At 53.8% G+C, this 16,050-nt stretch overlaps 1 protein-coding gene across 2 annotated transcripts; it reads left to right on the plus strand.

The window, feature by feature from the left end:
* Positions 1 to 422: 422 nt before the first annotated feature.
* On the plus strand, positions 423 to 14,040 carry LOC104634294 (excitatory amino acid transporter 5). 2 transcript variants are annotated; one of them, XM_075776381.1, is made up of 11 exons: positions 423 to 599; positions 2,792 to 2,871; positions 4,799 to 5,011; positions 5,801 to 5,843; positions 6,669 to 6,891; positions 9,801 to 9,900; positions 10,101 to 10,334; positions 11,928 to 12,122; positions 12,815 to 12,949; positions 13,594 to 13,706; positions 13,803 to 14,040. In XM_075776381.1, the coding sequence occupies exons 1-11, from the start codon at positions 423 to 425 to the stop codon at positions 13,934 to 13,936; spliced, it is 1,647 nt and encodes a 548-aa protein (XP_075632496.1). In that variant the 3' UTR covers positions 13,937 to 14,040. The 2 variants fall into 2 exon arrangements, with proteins under 2 accessions (XP_075632496.1, XP_075632497.1); XM_075776382.1 differs by having other exon boundaries at positions 13,594 to 13,693; positions 13,799 to 14,040.
* Positions 14,041 to 16,050: the final 2,010 nt, after the last annotated feature.

Here is a 16,050-nt window from a genome sequence, read left to right on the forward strand (position 1 = left end):
GACGTGGGGTAGGAAGGGGGTGCACTCACAGCCGGTGGGAGCACAAATCCCCTGGCAGCCTCGGGTGGTGGGACCCAGATCCTTTTGGATCAGGAACGGTGACAGGAAGGGAGCTCTGGGGCCGAATCCCTGCTCTCAGCCTGCGGCACGCGGCCCCGATCCCGGGGGGGTGGAGGGTGAACCTGGGAGGGTCCGGCACCGGCAAGGCTGGATGCCAAGCCCAGATTAACCAGTTGAAGACGTCACTTTCCATTATGGGAACGGTTCTCAAATAGCCCTGAAGCTTTTGGTCCTGGGGATTAGCTGTGGGTGTGCTCGGCTCCCGGCAAAAGGCAGGGGTCCGTCGGCGCAGCGGTGCCCAGGGCAATGAGTGGGGCCGGGAGCTGCTCCGACGGGCATCGCCTGGGCGGCTGAGGACGACCATGTGGGAGCGGGTCAGGAGGGCTCTGCTGAACTCGCTGTCCACGACCTTCCTGCGTGTCTGGAAGTGGGTACAAGCTTTCTGGTGTAAAAATGGCCTCCTGACCCTGTCGATGCTGTCGGTTGCCACCGGGTGCCTCCTGGGGTTCCTGCTGCAGGCGCTGGAGCTGACGGAGCTGGTAAGCCTGGCTGGGATGGGGATGGGAGCGAGGGGGATGGAGCGGGGCAGTCGGGGCAACCGGCCCTGGTGCCAGCAAGACATCGCCATCAAGGGCCCCAGATGGGCACAGCCCCAAAAGCAAAGGCTCCTGCCCAAGAAAACCACCTCTCAGGGCAGGTTTCTCCCCATGGCTTTTCTTTTTTTTCTCTTTGGCCAAAAAGCTGCCAAAGCTGCAGGACAAATCCTGCCTCCCCCCACTGGGACGACTGGGGGGCTCTGGGACGACTCCACGGAGCTGCAGGAGCCTCCAGGTGGGATGGGGATGGGAAAGGGGGGGATGGATGCCTGGCTGCTCGCTAACAGGCTCCCCCAGCACAAACAGCAGCGCTGGGGTCCAAGGGATCAGCTCCTCCTGTTATGGTCCACGGCTGTGCAGATGCTCCACCAAAGCACGTTTCCACTCTCTGGAGAAGGCTCAGCGAATCCATACGGGGCTGGCAGAGCGCCCGGGGGGCTTCCAGGGGGTCACCTTCCTCTGAGGACCCTCAGAGTCAAACGCATTGGAGAAAAAAAAAAAAAAAAAGCACCTGAAAGTGCTTTCACTCGGTGCTTTCTAGGAGCATTGTGCTGTTAAATGTCACCGTGCTAAAAGTCACGCTGTGGCTCAGCTCTGATCTTCGGCCGCGCTGGCGGAGCCTGGGAGGGAGGATGCTGCTTCGGGGAGAACTCAGCTGGTGCTGGAACATCCCCGTGTCACCCGCTAGGATTTAGCGAAGTCTTGTCACTTCAATTACGCCCTTCGGCATCACCACCCACAGCGGGGATGATCTTTTTACTTAATTGAAGCCGGGTGTAATCTCCTTTCACCCCCCCTCGCTGTGCCTGCGCTCATGAGAGCCCGGCAGCCGCCCGCACCGGGCTTGGGGCTGGTAGAACCCTGGGGACTCCTGCCCCTCGTCCTGCCACGCACCGAGTTCATCCATCCTCTGCCCCATCCTGCCCTGTTGCCACAGCCCTGCACACGGTCCCCTGCAGCCACTTCTCCCCGTTAGAGACTTTTGTCCCAAAATCCATGCTGGAGATGAGGGGCTGGAAAAGCAGCCAGTCCCCGTTTTCCTCCCCATGATGGGAAAGTGTCATGAAGCTGAGAAACCCACTGACAAAAGAGACGCTGCTCAAACCTCCTGTTGCTCCTTGCACCTGGCTGGACCCATCGCAGCTCTGATCAACATGAGCTCCCCGGGGAAATCGGCCAAGTTTAGGCCGCACGGGTGGGTTAGCACAGGGACAGCAGCGTGGAACATTTATTTCAATGGTTTGCCTCGGCATCCCTCAAAGGCTGGTGGCGTTGGTTACTTTGGAGTAACCAAAAGCGCCTGCTCGGCTTGGGGCCATCTCGGATCCATCCCTGACACCTCTGCGGCGGCACAGTGAAGGACTGGGGGGGCAGAGAGGGAGGGATGGGAGGGGAGTGGATGGATTGGTGAGTGAGGGATGGATGGAGGCACGTAGGGAACTCAGCAGCCAGAAGGTTGGTGGATGGAGAGATGGATCGAGGAATGGTGGATGGAGGGATGCTGGCCAGGTGGCCACTCCTCCTGTGGGATCCAGGCTTTGGGGGTCTCTCTCCAGGCAGCCCTTCCCCATGCCCATGTGAGGAGTGCAGAGGTGGATGGATGCCACGGGGTGGAAACCTCCCTTTGTGCACCGTGAGGCTGCACCACAGATGGGCTGGACACTCCGGCTCTCCCTGAGCTCGGCTTTGCCATTTGCACCCTCGAGGTATTTTTGCTGCCGGCACCAGGCTGCACCCGACAGCTTCGGGGAACTTGCAGATGAGCCTCTGCTCCCCAATAACAAGTGCAACGGCGTTTGGGAGGAGCCAGCGGTGGGGCTCTGGGGACCATTCCCTAGAGGGTGATGGATCCAAAGATGTTTTTGGGAGGGGACCAGCCCCATACGCCCCTCTCCGGTTCTCAGAGGAGTTTCCCACATGGCCAGTATTTCCAGTCCCTGCCCCAGCTCCTGGTAAGGGACAGCCAGAGAAACAGCATCTCTGAGTCCCGTGAGGAACAGCTGCCGCCTCGGAACCAAGCTCAGAGCTGGGTCTGGTTGGGAAAAAGGCAAATTTATGCGTTTTGAGCCCTTAACCCATGATCAGCGTCCACTTCTCGGCTCTCGCCTGACACGATGGCTCTGCTCTATGTGCAGGAGAAGCAGTATTTTTCCTTTCCTGGAGAGCTCCTCATGAGGATGCTGAAGATGCTGATCCTGCCCTTGATCACCTCCAGGTAAGACATCAGCTTCTGCTTCTGAAGTACCATGTCTCCATCGCATTGAGATCACCCCATGATCCCCCTTTGAAGAGATCACCCCAAAACTGCCCGGGGAGAGAATAACCCCATCCCCAAGCAGCCAGCAACCAAGCAGCATCCCCTGGCTTGGTGTCCATCAAACCCCATGATTTCCCAGCAAAAGTCTGGGACAAAGCCTCACCTGGATTTGGTAGATACCTGCACCCAGGTCAGACCCCTGCACTGGCTGGGGTGTTTCCCTTCTTTTTGGTCCCGACCGGCTGACAATGCTGGGACCATCTGTGGGTGGCTGATGAGGGGCAGCTGTTCAAACTCAAAGCAGATTTCCTTCTTTAGAGGGTTTTGAGAAAGTTCAGGTAGAAACCACAAGCATCCCTCAATGTCGTGTCTATGTTGGCAAATATCACATTTATCAGCCTGGCCAGATGTAGAAATAAGAAACAGAGCTGACAGAGTCACACTCAAGTCTAAGCAAGGTCTTGAAAAGCTTACATGGATTTACATATTTTAGACACTTGCTGGCACATGCTCATTAGAAAAACCTAATTAGCTCTTTGTTCCCTTGAGGACATGTCACTTCTCTATTGGTTTTTCAGAGTTTGCTCGCTGTCCCACTTGCCTTTGGTTTGGTTTTGGGAGCAGTGTGGTCTCTACCCTGGTCACACTTGGCCTTTTTGGTATCAGCCCCTGTAGAGCTGCTTGCTTCCCCCCCTCCAGTACTTCACACCCCCCTCCCTGGTGCGCTGCCTGGGCTTTCCTTCGCTCTCAGCCCACCGCTCGCCTGCCTGCGGGTGTGGGGTCTGCACAGGGGTCCCAGGATTTTTCTTGCATGTTGAATCAAATCAGGTTTTTCTGTTATTGAATTATTGAATGATGGTGAAGTGGCGTCTTCTCTCTATGCATCAACTCAGACGGGACCAGGTGCACTCTGGGGATGGATTTGTCCACGTTGGGGCTCAGCTCCGGAGCTCCCCAAGCCTCACGTTGGAAAGCGTCACCCACCTCCGCGTTGCTTTTGTGGCCTCTCTTGAACTTCCCAAGGTCTCTCTCTCTCCTCCTGGACACGTGGCTGCTGGAGGGAATCTATGGGCTGGCCACCACCTCAACCACCCCTCCCTGTGTGACCCCAAGGGTGGCATTCACCCCCGCAGCCTCTGTCTCCATCACATCCTGCCCTGGGGCTCTTTGGGCCACTGCCGAGCGCTGCCAGTGAAAAAACAGCGGCCAGGAGCTCGGTGTGGGTCTGCACACCCATGGGGCACGCTGCAGCCCCCAAACTCTCCCATTTGCCCCCAGTGCCGGCACCACCACCAGCCAGCTCTCCCTGCCGGTGCAGCCTGTAATATCGTCTCTATTTTTAGTCCAGTTTTGTTTAAAAGTAGCTTACGGACTACTTCTTAGGAAAGCTTATGTGTACGTGAGGTCTGAACCAGCAGCTCTCTCCTTGGGGGAGCGGGGTCCGTCCCCACCAGGATTTTATGAACCTTGCTAATACCCTTCTTCACTGTTGACAGTGACATGCAGCAGCAGCAGCACAGGGCGTGGGAGATTTAAGAGAACAGTATCACACAAAAAAAAGCAGCGTTAGTTATTCACCATCAAAATACACTAATATTTACTTCTTATCCCTTATAGAAAACACTAAATATGGCCAGACCTTGAAAAGGGACCCAGAGAGGTGTCTCCTGCCCTTCGCAGCTCAGCCTGGGTTGCCACAAGCCTGTTGTGGAAATGAGATCCTGCAGGCACAGGCACATGAATGTGCAAGAGCTCGGTGATGCCCTTTAAGCACTGATTAAAAAAACATCTATGGAAACTTCTCCCACCTTGGAGATTTTTGCCCATCAGATGCATCTTGCACAGTTTTGGGAGCGGACACTGACCCCGATTTTTTCTGCTGCAGCCTCATGTCCGGGCTGGCCACCATGGACTCTAAGGCCTGTGGGAAGATGGGGGTGATCACCATCACCTACTACCTTTGGACAACCTTCATGGCAGTGACCGTCGGCATCATCCTCGTGGTCAGCATCCACCCCGGCGCAGCTGCCCAGAAGGACAACTACTCTGTGGGGAAAGTAGTGCTCAGCTCTGCCGATGCATTACTGGATTTAATCAGGTAGGTCGCGGGATTTCAGGAGGAGCCAAGTTTATGATGGCGTTTCACAGACAAGATATTCCCACAAGGCACTGAGTTCCTGGGAGATATTGAGATGTTAAGGGAACCGGGAGAACCATTGGCCACGCTGACGAGGCACCATTACCTCAGAGCCCAGCGACGTGGGGTTCGTTTCTCCCCACGCGTGTCCCTCTGGCCACTCGGTCACCCCCATCGCTCTCCTCCCAGAGCCACCAGCACAGAGGGGTGCGGCAGCAGAGAACGGGAAGATTTAAATTCCCTGCGAGGCCGAGCAGTTCTCCCTCTGCAGCCCCAGCCGCGACATGCCAAGCCCTGCAGCTCCTCGGGCTCTGCAAGGTAAAAGTGAGCAGGAGCTGGCCCAGGGCTGGGCGAAAGCGGTGGACAAGGCTGAACTGGGGAGCAGGGTGCAGCACGGACCCCGGGGCTGGGGGAGAATCTCCGTTATCTGGAGGCGTTGGATCAACTGGACGAGGCTTTGAGCATCCCACTCCAGCTCTGCAGGTGGTCCTGCTCTGAGCAGGGGGCTGGAGATGGCAGAGGTCTGTCCCTGCCTCTGGCTTTCCATGAGTCCAGTTTACGCACGGTTCACAGTCCTGCTCTTCGTTCACCTTCCAGCCCGTCTTCGCCCTCAGCTTGCACAGAGGACATCCGGCTGCTGGTGGCTGTAAGGGTCCTTCTCTCGGCCCCGTGCCCGCCAGAGCTGCCTCCCAGGTTGTTCCCCGTGTCCCCACAACGCGCTTTAACCCCTGCGCCATTGCTCTCTTACAGAAACATGTTCCCTTCTAATCTCATCGAAGCTTCATTCCAGCAGGTGAGTTTACCCGGCCCCACTGCCACGGGCAGCCGGGACGGTGCTCAGCTCCAGGCGGGGCTGCTCTCCTCCCTGTCTGGGGGCTCTTCCCCACCCACAGCCTGGACATGAGCCCCTTCCCTTCCCTCTGCCCCCCTCCCCGCCCTGCCTGCTCCCCGGCTGCTTTCTGCTCGCCCCAGGGTGGGCACCTGAAGGCGGGAGGGTGCTGCTGGGGGGGGCACGGACTCGCAGGGACGCCCCTGCTGCCCTCCGCCTGGGGGGGGGCTCCTGGACAACAGCAGCATGTCTCTTCCCTCGGACCCCGCTCTTGTGCAGCCGCTTCTCAGACCCTGGGGATCGGGGAGCAGAGGCGGAGGGGTGGGCAGGCAGCAGGCGTGGGGGAGGAAAGCTTGAAGGAAAGGTTGGGGTGGACCGAGGGGAGAGGCTGAGGAGGGGCCAGGTAGGGTGGAGGGGAGAAGGGAAAAACGAGCGTTGGGAAAGCATCTGTAAAGCCCCCAGAAGGAGAGGGATGGGGGGTGAAGGATCCTCTCCACGGGGACCACAACGCTCACCCAGCGCCGCACCAGGATCCTGCAAGCGCCATGTGTCTGCCTGGAGAAGTGCAGCCTGGCTCGAGGATGGCTGTGCCGAGCTCTGCAGGGAACAACCACAGTTCCCCTTGCCTGCTTCTTGCTTCTCTTCTTTCCACCAGCCTTTTACTGCTGAAAAACAAACTTTGAACCTCCAGGACCACCTGGCCCGGTGATGGCTTTGCCTCTGCGTTGAGAGCAGGATGGATACCATTGCCAACAGGACACTAACCTCACTGCTTTGCTTTCGTTCCAGTATCGAACTGTTCTTGTCCCGGTGGTGAAATCTCCCGGCTTTCCAAAGATCCCAGGGAAATCTCTCAGTTTTATTTACTTTGCACCCGACGATGAAAACCCTGAAATTCATCGGCCTGTGTTCCTGGAGCTGACACCGTCACCTGAGATGACCTACAGGACCCTGCCCGGGACCAGCAACGAGATGAACGTCTTGGGAATCGTCATCTTCTCAGCAACGATAGGTACCTGCTCAATAGAGAACGGGGCTCCACACCACGCTCCGACGCAGCTCGCAAGGCTGTTCAGCGGCGGCTGCAACCCAGGGCGGTAACTGCTGCGGCCACCGCGCTGTAAATTGGGGTAGGGACGCCCAGAGGGATGAGGTTATTTTAGCTCTAACTGCTCAAGTCCCTGGGGAACCGGGCGCAGCACGGAGCTTGTACCAATACCTTCATCAGTACCACCCATAAGGGAGCTCAGAAAAGGTCCTCGGCACTGAGGCTTTTCTCCCTAGATCTCCCCTGTGAGCCTCCACAGCCCAAGCACGGGTCCTGAGGGTTTTCAGGTCGTCCCATCAGCTGGAAGGTTCTTTTTATGAAGTCTGCTGAAGTGAGCTGTAACTTTTGCAAAGGTGACCTGGGACACAGCGCGCTACAAATGGTCCGAACCCTTCACATGGGCAATGTTCAAACTCCCTGAGCAGGCAGCAGGTGAAAGCTGGGTCGGGCTTAGTGCCCGTCACAAATGTATGGAAATTTATAACAGGGCTTTCTGAAGAAGGTAAGAAAGCGTCCTGCGTTGCACAGCTTGCAATCCCGTGTGGACAAGGTGCTCGGCAGCAATTTCAGGAAGGAAGAAGGAGCAGAGGTTGGATGAAGAGAACGGGCAAGGGATGGGGAGGAAGAAGGTTTAAAGGGGAGAAAGTCATGGGAAGGAGGAACCTGGAGCGGACTCAAAGCGTAAGACAGAAGGACACTGGGTGCAAGACTGAGGGAGGAAGGGAGGAATCGGGAGGGAGGAGTAGGAGGTGATGAGATGAGCACAGGGGCAGGATTACGTGCAGATTAAGAGGTGAGGGCAAGGAGCTTGAACTTAGTGTATAAGGAACCAAAAAGCCAATTAGAGGATTTGAGGGGTGGAGGCGGTGTGGCCAGCACGGCACCGGAGCACACCAGACCGTCAGAGCCGGGGCACAGCGGCCAGTTTTAAAGGCTACATTACAGTGAGTGCCTGGAGGAGGTGTGGGACCAGGCAGCGACAGACCCACGTAAAGACCCTTACAGACAGAACACAAACCTGCAGCAGACTCCTGTCCCGGGACCAACCCCACCTGCGGACCATGGACGCTCAGGGAAACGCACCGAGCTCCCGCTCGCAGGACACGTGTCCTCCTCTAGCGCAGCCAAACCAGCGAGGAGAAGCCGCTTTTCTCTCCCGAGATTACCACCCCCCTACCCTGCCAGCGCGGGAGCGAGGATCAGCGCCGGGTCAGGACGCGGTGGGAGATCACCTTTGCCAGCCCCGGCCACCCAGCTGCGCTCCCCAGGTTTTGTACGGGCTGGGTTAGAGCTCCACGAGGCCACAGACCAGCACCGGTGACGGGCAGCTTGGAAAAGGGCATTTGTACATCCAGGAGAAGCTTTACCTGCGAGGAAAGGTTGAATTAACGGGGTTTGCCTGGCAGATAACAGGAAAGGGAGAGGGAAAGCCAGGAGACACAGCTCTGCGCCGTGGGAAACGGGGATCAGCTCCTCCGTGCAGCAAGGCGGGGAGGCCAGGTGGAAGCTGGTGGAGATGTTGGCAAAGGGTATTCGTGCCCAATACCAAAATTAGACAGTTTGTGGGAGTAAGACCCAGGTGTCCATGTAGCATCCACCGGCTACCCGGAGTGTCTTTGCTGTGGACGGTAACCGCACACAGCTACCGCAGCTCCAGTGGTCTCTCCACTGACACGGAGCATCTCCAGTCCTATCTGCTGCTTTTGAAATCCAGAAAAGGGCAGAGATTTAAAGTTACTTGAAGCAAGCTGTCCATTTTCTAGGGGGATCTTTTCCAAATCAGCTGTCTGTAGGACCTGAAGAGAAATGGGTTTCTTTCAAACCAGCTGTTACGGCCACCAAATACTGGATGACTATCCAGAGCTGAGACGTAAATATGCCAAACCTTGTCCCATTTCTGAAAGTCCTGGCAAAGGTGACCCTATCTCACCTCTCTTCTGCGCAAGCCAAGAGATCCGACTACCTGCCAAGGGTCTCTAGGAGTCCTCAGCCCTGAAGAACAAAGAGGGACGAGAGGGACAAGACAAGACCCTGACTATATTCTTCTTTCCCAAGCTAAAGCAGACACTTGTACAGTGCTTCAGAAGTAATTTAGCTAACGGGACCAACACAGAAAGTACACGCACTGGGCTGGAAACTAGATGGGTAAATAGACTCATTTTTCTTTTGCCCAATGGTACCTGGGAAACCTCCTCGCCAGTCAAAGCAACGGCACTTAGCACTGGCCAGTTTTGTGCTGGCAGACCAGAAAGCACCATAACCCCTCTGACCATTCCCGTATTTCTGTTCTAGCATTCCTAAAACAGAAAATTAGACTGGAATTAGGTTAATGCAACAGCATCAAAAGAAAATCCAGAATTAATACAGAAGACTTAATGCCTGTATCTAAGCAACTCAGATCCTTCTTCTATTGCTGTACAGTCGCAGGGATGCAACACACCATCACATCCTTAGCTGTATATAACCCCACTGAGCTTTGTCCTTTAAAAAAACCCTGAATTTTTGTTTCCGGAGCTAAATTATTCTTGTATTACCAAACAGCAAGACAGCATGTCCACCTCTAGAAGTGAGTCTTCCAGTATTGAGCAGCACTGAAGAGTTTAGCAGTTATCCGTGCAAGGAATAGTCCAAGTCCTGGGTTTGGTGGGTTTTTGGGGGGTTTTTTTGTGAACAGACCAGATGCTTGTATTTGCTTAGAGCAGAGAATTACTGTGAGCCGTAAGAGTGTGTGGAAATCTGTAACGGGTCTGACCTGCTCTGAGTTTGCCCAGTGAAACCCATTCTGTGACCACCAGAGCCTCCGGACACTTGGCACGACACAAGCTGCTCCCGGGCACTGTTGTGTGACATAAAGCGATGTTTTTTGGTTGCAGGACTTCTCCTGGGGAAAATGGGCGAGCGAGGAACTCCGCTGGTTAACGTGTGCCAGTGTCTGAACGAAGCAGTTATGAAAATCGTCTCGATGGCAGTTTGGTAAATCTGTTTTTGATTGATTCAGTTATTTTCTTACCTGCTAGCTAATGGTAACGCCGGTCATACAGATACTCACACGTATCTATTGTTTAGATTTGTCTGACTGTACCGCACAGTACCAAACACTGTAATGACTGTCACGTGGTGCTTCAGTGATTGCTGCACACTCATAAATATTTTTTTATGCTTATTCTTTGCAGGTACTTCCCCTTTGGCATTGTATTTCTCATTGCTGGAAAGATCCTGGAGATGGAAGATCCATCGGTTATCGGACAGAAGCTGGGACTATATGCCATTACAGTGGTGTCAGGGCTGGTCATCCACGGACTTGTTCTCCTACCTCTGCTTTTTGTGCTCATCACCAAGAAAAATCCTTTTGCTTTCATTCAGGGGATACTGCAAGCCTTGCTGATCGCCTTAGCTACATCATCCAGGTATGCAAACGTGGCCGAAATATGCTGATGCACCTCAGGAGGCAGCTGGTTTAGTTGAGGGAGACGTGGCTGCACGTTCAGCCAGGAGAGCTGTGGGAGAACGGGTATAATTCAAAGAAAAATTATGCTCCGGCACTGTTGGAAAGTGAGCGCTTCCAGTTTTAGCATTTAGCAGGATGTTGGCGCTGCCCCGGTCCTCAGCGGGAACAGCCTCGCTACGTCCTCAGACCCGGCCAGCTCACGTTGCTCTTCTGTTCACCCTCTCCTGGGGTTTTCCCGGAGCAAGGCAGCGATGTTTGTGCATGTGTCTGCCGCTTTCCATTGCTGCAGTCGGTTTCCTTCTGAGGAATGCAAAATAGGACTGTTGTAGGTGCTTTATAAAACAGCGTGGGGTTACGATCCTGGGTTTTCATTGAAAACATCAAAAGCTCTACTGAACAGTTTACTGAAAAGCTTAAACCAACTCCCGTGTCCCCCGAGCTCCTCCAAAGAAAAGCATTGTCTACTTAGGTAAGATTTTATAATTTTAAAATTTTTTTATCTATTTTATTTTCATTGAAAAACATTCTTTATAACTATGAAGAAACTTTACATTAGAAACTGCCTTCTTTCCTGGAACACACGCAAATTAAAACATTTTCTTAGAAAACATTTGACTAGGCAAAGGGTTTTTCTGGCCTCCATAATGTTGCTTCTTCCCATAATCCCAATAAAATCATCTCGGACTGTGCCTCCCACCCCAGCACCCACCGCTGCAGGTCTCTTCTGCCGCTCTGAACTCTCAGAGCTCCTCCCGCACGGGGGTCTCCACCTCCGTCCCCATCAGGCTTTCTCCTCGCCCTGCTCCACAGCCAGCCGCAGAGCTGCCACGCTGGGGACGGTGCGGGCGCTCTGCTCCTCGTCCCGGCCCCGCGCTCCGTGCCCGGGGTTGGTGTGATGCTCCTTTCACAAAAGCCGTCCGTGCCTCCAAGAGTCCCTCGCAATCCCATCGGCTTCTTTTCCGCGTGCGTTTCCTTTCTTCCGCTCGGTCTTCTTCCTCCGCGTCCTTATTCCCGACTCCCGCGTGACGGCTCACGTCCTCCTGCTAGACAGGAGCGAGAGAGAAAGGTCAGGGGGGTGCAGGAGCCGAGGGAGCTGCTCCTGGTGCGCGCGGCACGGAGGAGACGAACGAGGGACACGGGGTCTGGCTGCCCCCCCTGCCCCGTGCACCGGAGGGTGCTGCCCCGCACCAGCGTCCGAGGTGCCGCAGGATTAACGTGGGCACCAGGGACGTACGACAAAGCTGTAACCATCGCACGGAGCTGTTCGTAGAGAGCGGTGCCTTCGGCCACTGAAACGACTTTCTGACGTTTTATCCTGCAGGCAGCGGCTAATTGACTGCTCGGCTAATTACGCGTATTCCCCCAGTAGTGCAAGCTGAGGAAACTTTTCACTGCTATAGCAGTTTGCTATATATAATATAATATAATAATATATCATATTGCTGCTGCATTTACCCTCAGGAGGACTTGTATTTCTATACCGTTGTTCCGATTCCCATTTATAAAGCTAAACACAAACTGAGATAATTACCGATCATTCCTTGTTCTGCAGCTCGGCAACCTTGCCCATCACCCTGAAGTGTCTCCTGGAAAACAACGGAATAGACAGACGCGTGGCACGATTCGTCCTCCCCGTCGGCGCCACCATCAACATGGATGGCACGGCACTGTACGAAGCGGTCGCTGCTATTTTTATTGCCCAGGTCAATGAGTATGACTTGGATTTGGGACAAATTATAACGATAAGGTAAACATTTCTTTGCAGCAGCCGAATTATTTCTCTCTATTCGCGGTCTCAGACTTTTCCCCTTTGGCAGAGATCTTGCTACTGCACAGAGCGAACTTTGCTGGAAGAGTGAGGAGCAGGGACGGGTGCGGCGCGTGCCGGCCCCTCCAGGGAAAGCTCCGGCTCCGCACCTACAGAATTTGGTGCAGAATCAAAGACTTTGTAGGTAAAAGCCAGATTGTGAGCTAAGAGCATGGCTAGAGCAGGTCAAGACCTGCAGCGCGGAGGGATGATCTCAGCGCAGAAGGGTTTGTGCAGGTCCAATTTACTCCCCTTCGGGAATGGAATATCCTCACTTTCTGAGAGGGAAATCAAGCACCTATCTAGACAAAAATAAGTAAGTACAGCTGCAAATATTTAGCAATTTTATGCAGGGGCTGCCTATGCTGGAACGCAGAGGGGTGTTGTGTAAGGGGTACCGGCTGCAAGCCCTCGGCCGTACCGTGCACAGGCAGGGCCTCGGGATAGCGTCAGGGAGCGGGAAGGTGGAGGAAGCCAGATCCGATCCAATCCTTCCATACAGGAATAACTAACTTTGCCATGCAAACATGCTTCTTTTTTTTTTTAAAAAAAACAAACAACAAAACAAAACACAAAAAAACCCCAACCCACCCACAAAACACAGTAATGGCGCAGCCACCTTCTCTTTGCAGCATAACAGCAACAGCAGCGAGCATAGGGGCTGCCGGGATCCCCCAGTCCGGACTCGTTACGATGGTCATCGTGCTGACTTCTGTTGGGCTGCCGACCGACGACATCACACTCATCATCGCCATCGACTGGGCTCTGTAAGTATTTCCCAGACGCAACGTTACGTTGCCGATTCACGCTGACGTACCTGAAGCAGCTCTCACGGAGGCAAACAGAGATTAAGCGATCACAGAACAAGGCCGGGATCTTTCTTGCACATAAAAGGGAGTTTAACTTTTCAGGTGAAACTTGTAAAACCTGAACACAACGCGAGTTCAGTCTTTGAGCATCGCAGGGTACCCAGCGCCATCACGTGCCGCAACCTGCTGGCACTTTCTGCTGATGCGAGAGGCGCTTAGATAAACGAGAGAGGTGCTGCGGATGGATCAACACGATTTCCTCCCCGAGAGGCACCTCAAGGAGTGTCACGACTCGCTGAGGCAGCTCACCCCCACACCGAGCAAAAATTACGATGATGCCTCAGTCTGGGAAGTAGCGCGGCACTGGAAAGAGAAGCACGGTGAGACAAAAGAAGCCCCGTCGCCTTCATGGCTGAGGCTCAGACACCACACAAGCCGTTTTCTATTTGTGAGAACAATGCCGCGCTTGTCTCAACCTGCTGTTAGCAAAACAGAGGTAGAGACGTTAGGGGTGGAGGTCGACCATGTTTCAAAACCATAGAGGACCCCGGGCAGGTCGGCTGTGGCCACCAACTGTATCCTCACGGCTCTCTCTCGTCTAGGGACCGATTTCGAACTATGACCAACGTCCTTGGCGATGCTCTGGCTGCTGGCATCATAGCACATGTCTGTGAGAAAGACTTTGCCCCAAAGCCCCCCACGGTACGTACGGCTTGTCTGGGAGAGCAGGAGATATAATACTGCGTGGACAGAATGCGTGTGCTCGCTTAAGAAATTAAAACTGTATTTTTTTTTTCCTTTTTGCAGCAAGATCCAGTAAGCAACACGGACAAAATTCCTTCTGTGGAGACCTCACATCTGCATCCCAAAGATAACGTGATTGAAATGATTGAAGAAACTTTGTTCGATCAGACAGGAGTTCATTATAACATCTGTCAGGTGTAGATCACGGCGTTCCTGCTCCCGGGAATGCGACCTTGGTGCTAAACACTGACGCTGTGAATGTCGTACGTGGATGCTCTGCAGGATAAAGGCCTTACTTGGCACCAAAAATGGAAAAAATCCTCTCCAGACTTTGAAGAGTGCAGGATGCTCCAGCAAGCACCCAGACAGCACGGCTCTGGCACTCGGGGCAAGGGGGCCAGCTCCTCCCGCAGCCGGGGTTCGAGGGGCGCACGCCTCGCGGGTTTTCAAGCCCAGTTTCTTTTTGAAGGTTAGGGAGGTGAGCAGGTATTAGAAAACTGGAACTGGATTAGAGGAGAAAGCAGTAGAGATGGGACAAAAATCTGACACCTTATCTGCTGGCCAGGCTGCACTCTATCGGGTTTTCTTTTCTTTATTATGGAGATTATTTTTTTTAAATCATTGTGGGGTTTGTTTGGTTTTTTTATTACTAGGGTCTCATCTAAAAACCAAGAGTAAGTGAATTTTTCTCTCGAGCTCAAAATCGAAGTTGGACATAACTGGATTTTCCAGCTGTCACACAGGGACAGGGCAGCTGGTTGAAGCGTTTCACTCTCGGCACGGACAGTGAGACTCATTTCAACTGCAGGGACCAGCTGTACACACGTTTTTACTGGCTGGTTTATTACAGTGAAACTAATTGACCCGGCCCAATTGCAATTGCATTGCTTTTCCCAGCTAAGGATCCATCCCTAAGTTCGAATTCCAATTACAGCCTTAAAATCCAGGCTTCCCTGGGCAGCCTTGTCCACAAAAGCCTTTTATGTCAATGCTTCATGTCGCTGCGTTCATTTCTCTCTCGAAATGCCGTCTCCTCCCTTTGCTCCCTCTTGCTTTGTCTTTACGGCCACAGCGTTGGCTCATGGAAGCGGCTTCAACTCCCACTAACATCGCTCGACTGTTCTCCAATTCCAGATTACGAAAAAATTCCCTGTGCACAATCCTTTCACGCTGGAGCCAAAGGTTTTAAAATATTTTCTAATTTAGAGGAAACATTAATTCCGCTTTTGCCAAATGAAAAGCAGAAGTTATTAAATATCATAAGCCAGCTTTTGCACAAAAACAAACTTCAAAAAGCCTTCGAAGAATCAGAATCACGGTCAAGGTAAGCTTGAGGCACTGCTGTCAACTCTGGCCTTTCTTACCTGTTCCTCCTAGGTTGGTTTTTCTTTTTTTTTTTAAAAACCTTCTTAAACGTTACTGTCCACCTCTTCTTCAACAGGAGCAGCTGTGATTACTTCTCTTTTCACAAACACCACATTTCGATCCGAGAGATCTCCGCAGCATCCCAGGTCATCCCTCGTTGATCACCAGCCGGATGCGTCACACGCATCAGCGTTCAGCACTGCTGCTCTGCAAACCCGACGGCTGCGGGTTGTTCCTCTACACCCGGAGCAAGCTGGGGCACACCATACCCCCCCCCCCCCCAAAAAAAAAAAAATTAAAAGGGGAGACGTTGGTGAAGGCTGGGGGGGGCTCCAGGCAGCTCTGGGGCAGGGACCCCAGCCAAGCGTCCGTCTGCTCCAGTCATCCGCATCCCCCCAAAGCGCAGATGGAGAAACGGATGCTTTCGCAGCGCGTTGGTCCGAGGGAGTCAACCGCAAACAGGCGGGATAAAAAGGATGGTTTCTCAGACCGGTTTAGACACCTGATTTACGGCGCGGTAACTGGTGCCCGAGCGCCCACGTCCCTCGCCGGCTGCCCAAGGCCACCCAGCACGCGCACCAGCACCAAAGGACAGCCGAGAGCAATCCTGCTTTTCGCATATATTCCCCTCTCATCAATGAGCTCCGGACATTACAACACAGAATCTTAATCCTGCAATAAAAGACGGGACTGACTGTCCACGACAGAGGTCCTGAGGTCAGCAGCGGGGATGTCCACGGTCTCCGGGCAATCGCTCACGGCACTGGGGTCTGCCTTCTGCGGAGCAGCCGGATTTCCTCCCCTGCCTCCGGAGGCTGCGGTCCCGCTGCTAACGGCTTAAAACCAGCGCATCCTCGAGCTCACTGCAACTGGAAGAACAAAGCGTTACTGACAAAACGGAATGTTTAATCTCAGGAATAAATCTAAAGCTGGTGAAGTAAACAACTCTG

The sequence above is a fragment of the Balearica regulorum genome, chromosome 26, assembly GCF_011004875.1.
Source record: "Balearica regulorum gibbericeps isolate bBalReg1 chromosome 26, bBalReg1.pri, whole genome shotgun sequence".
NCBI classification, from domain to species: Eukaryota; Metazoa; Chordata; class Aves; order Gruiformes; family Gruidae; genus Balearica; species Balearica regulorum.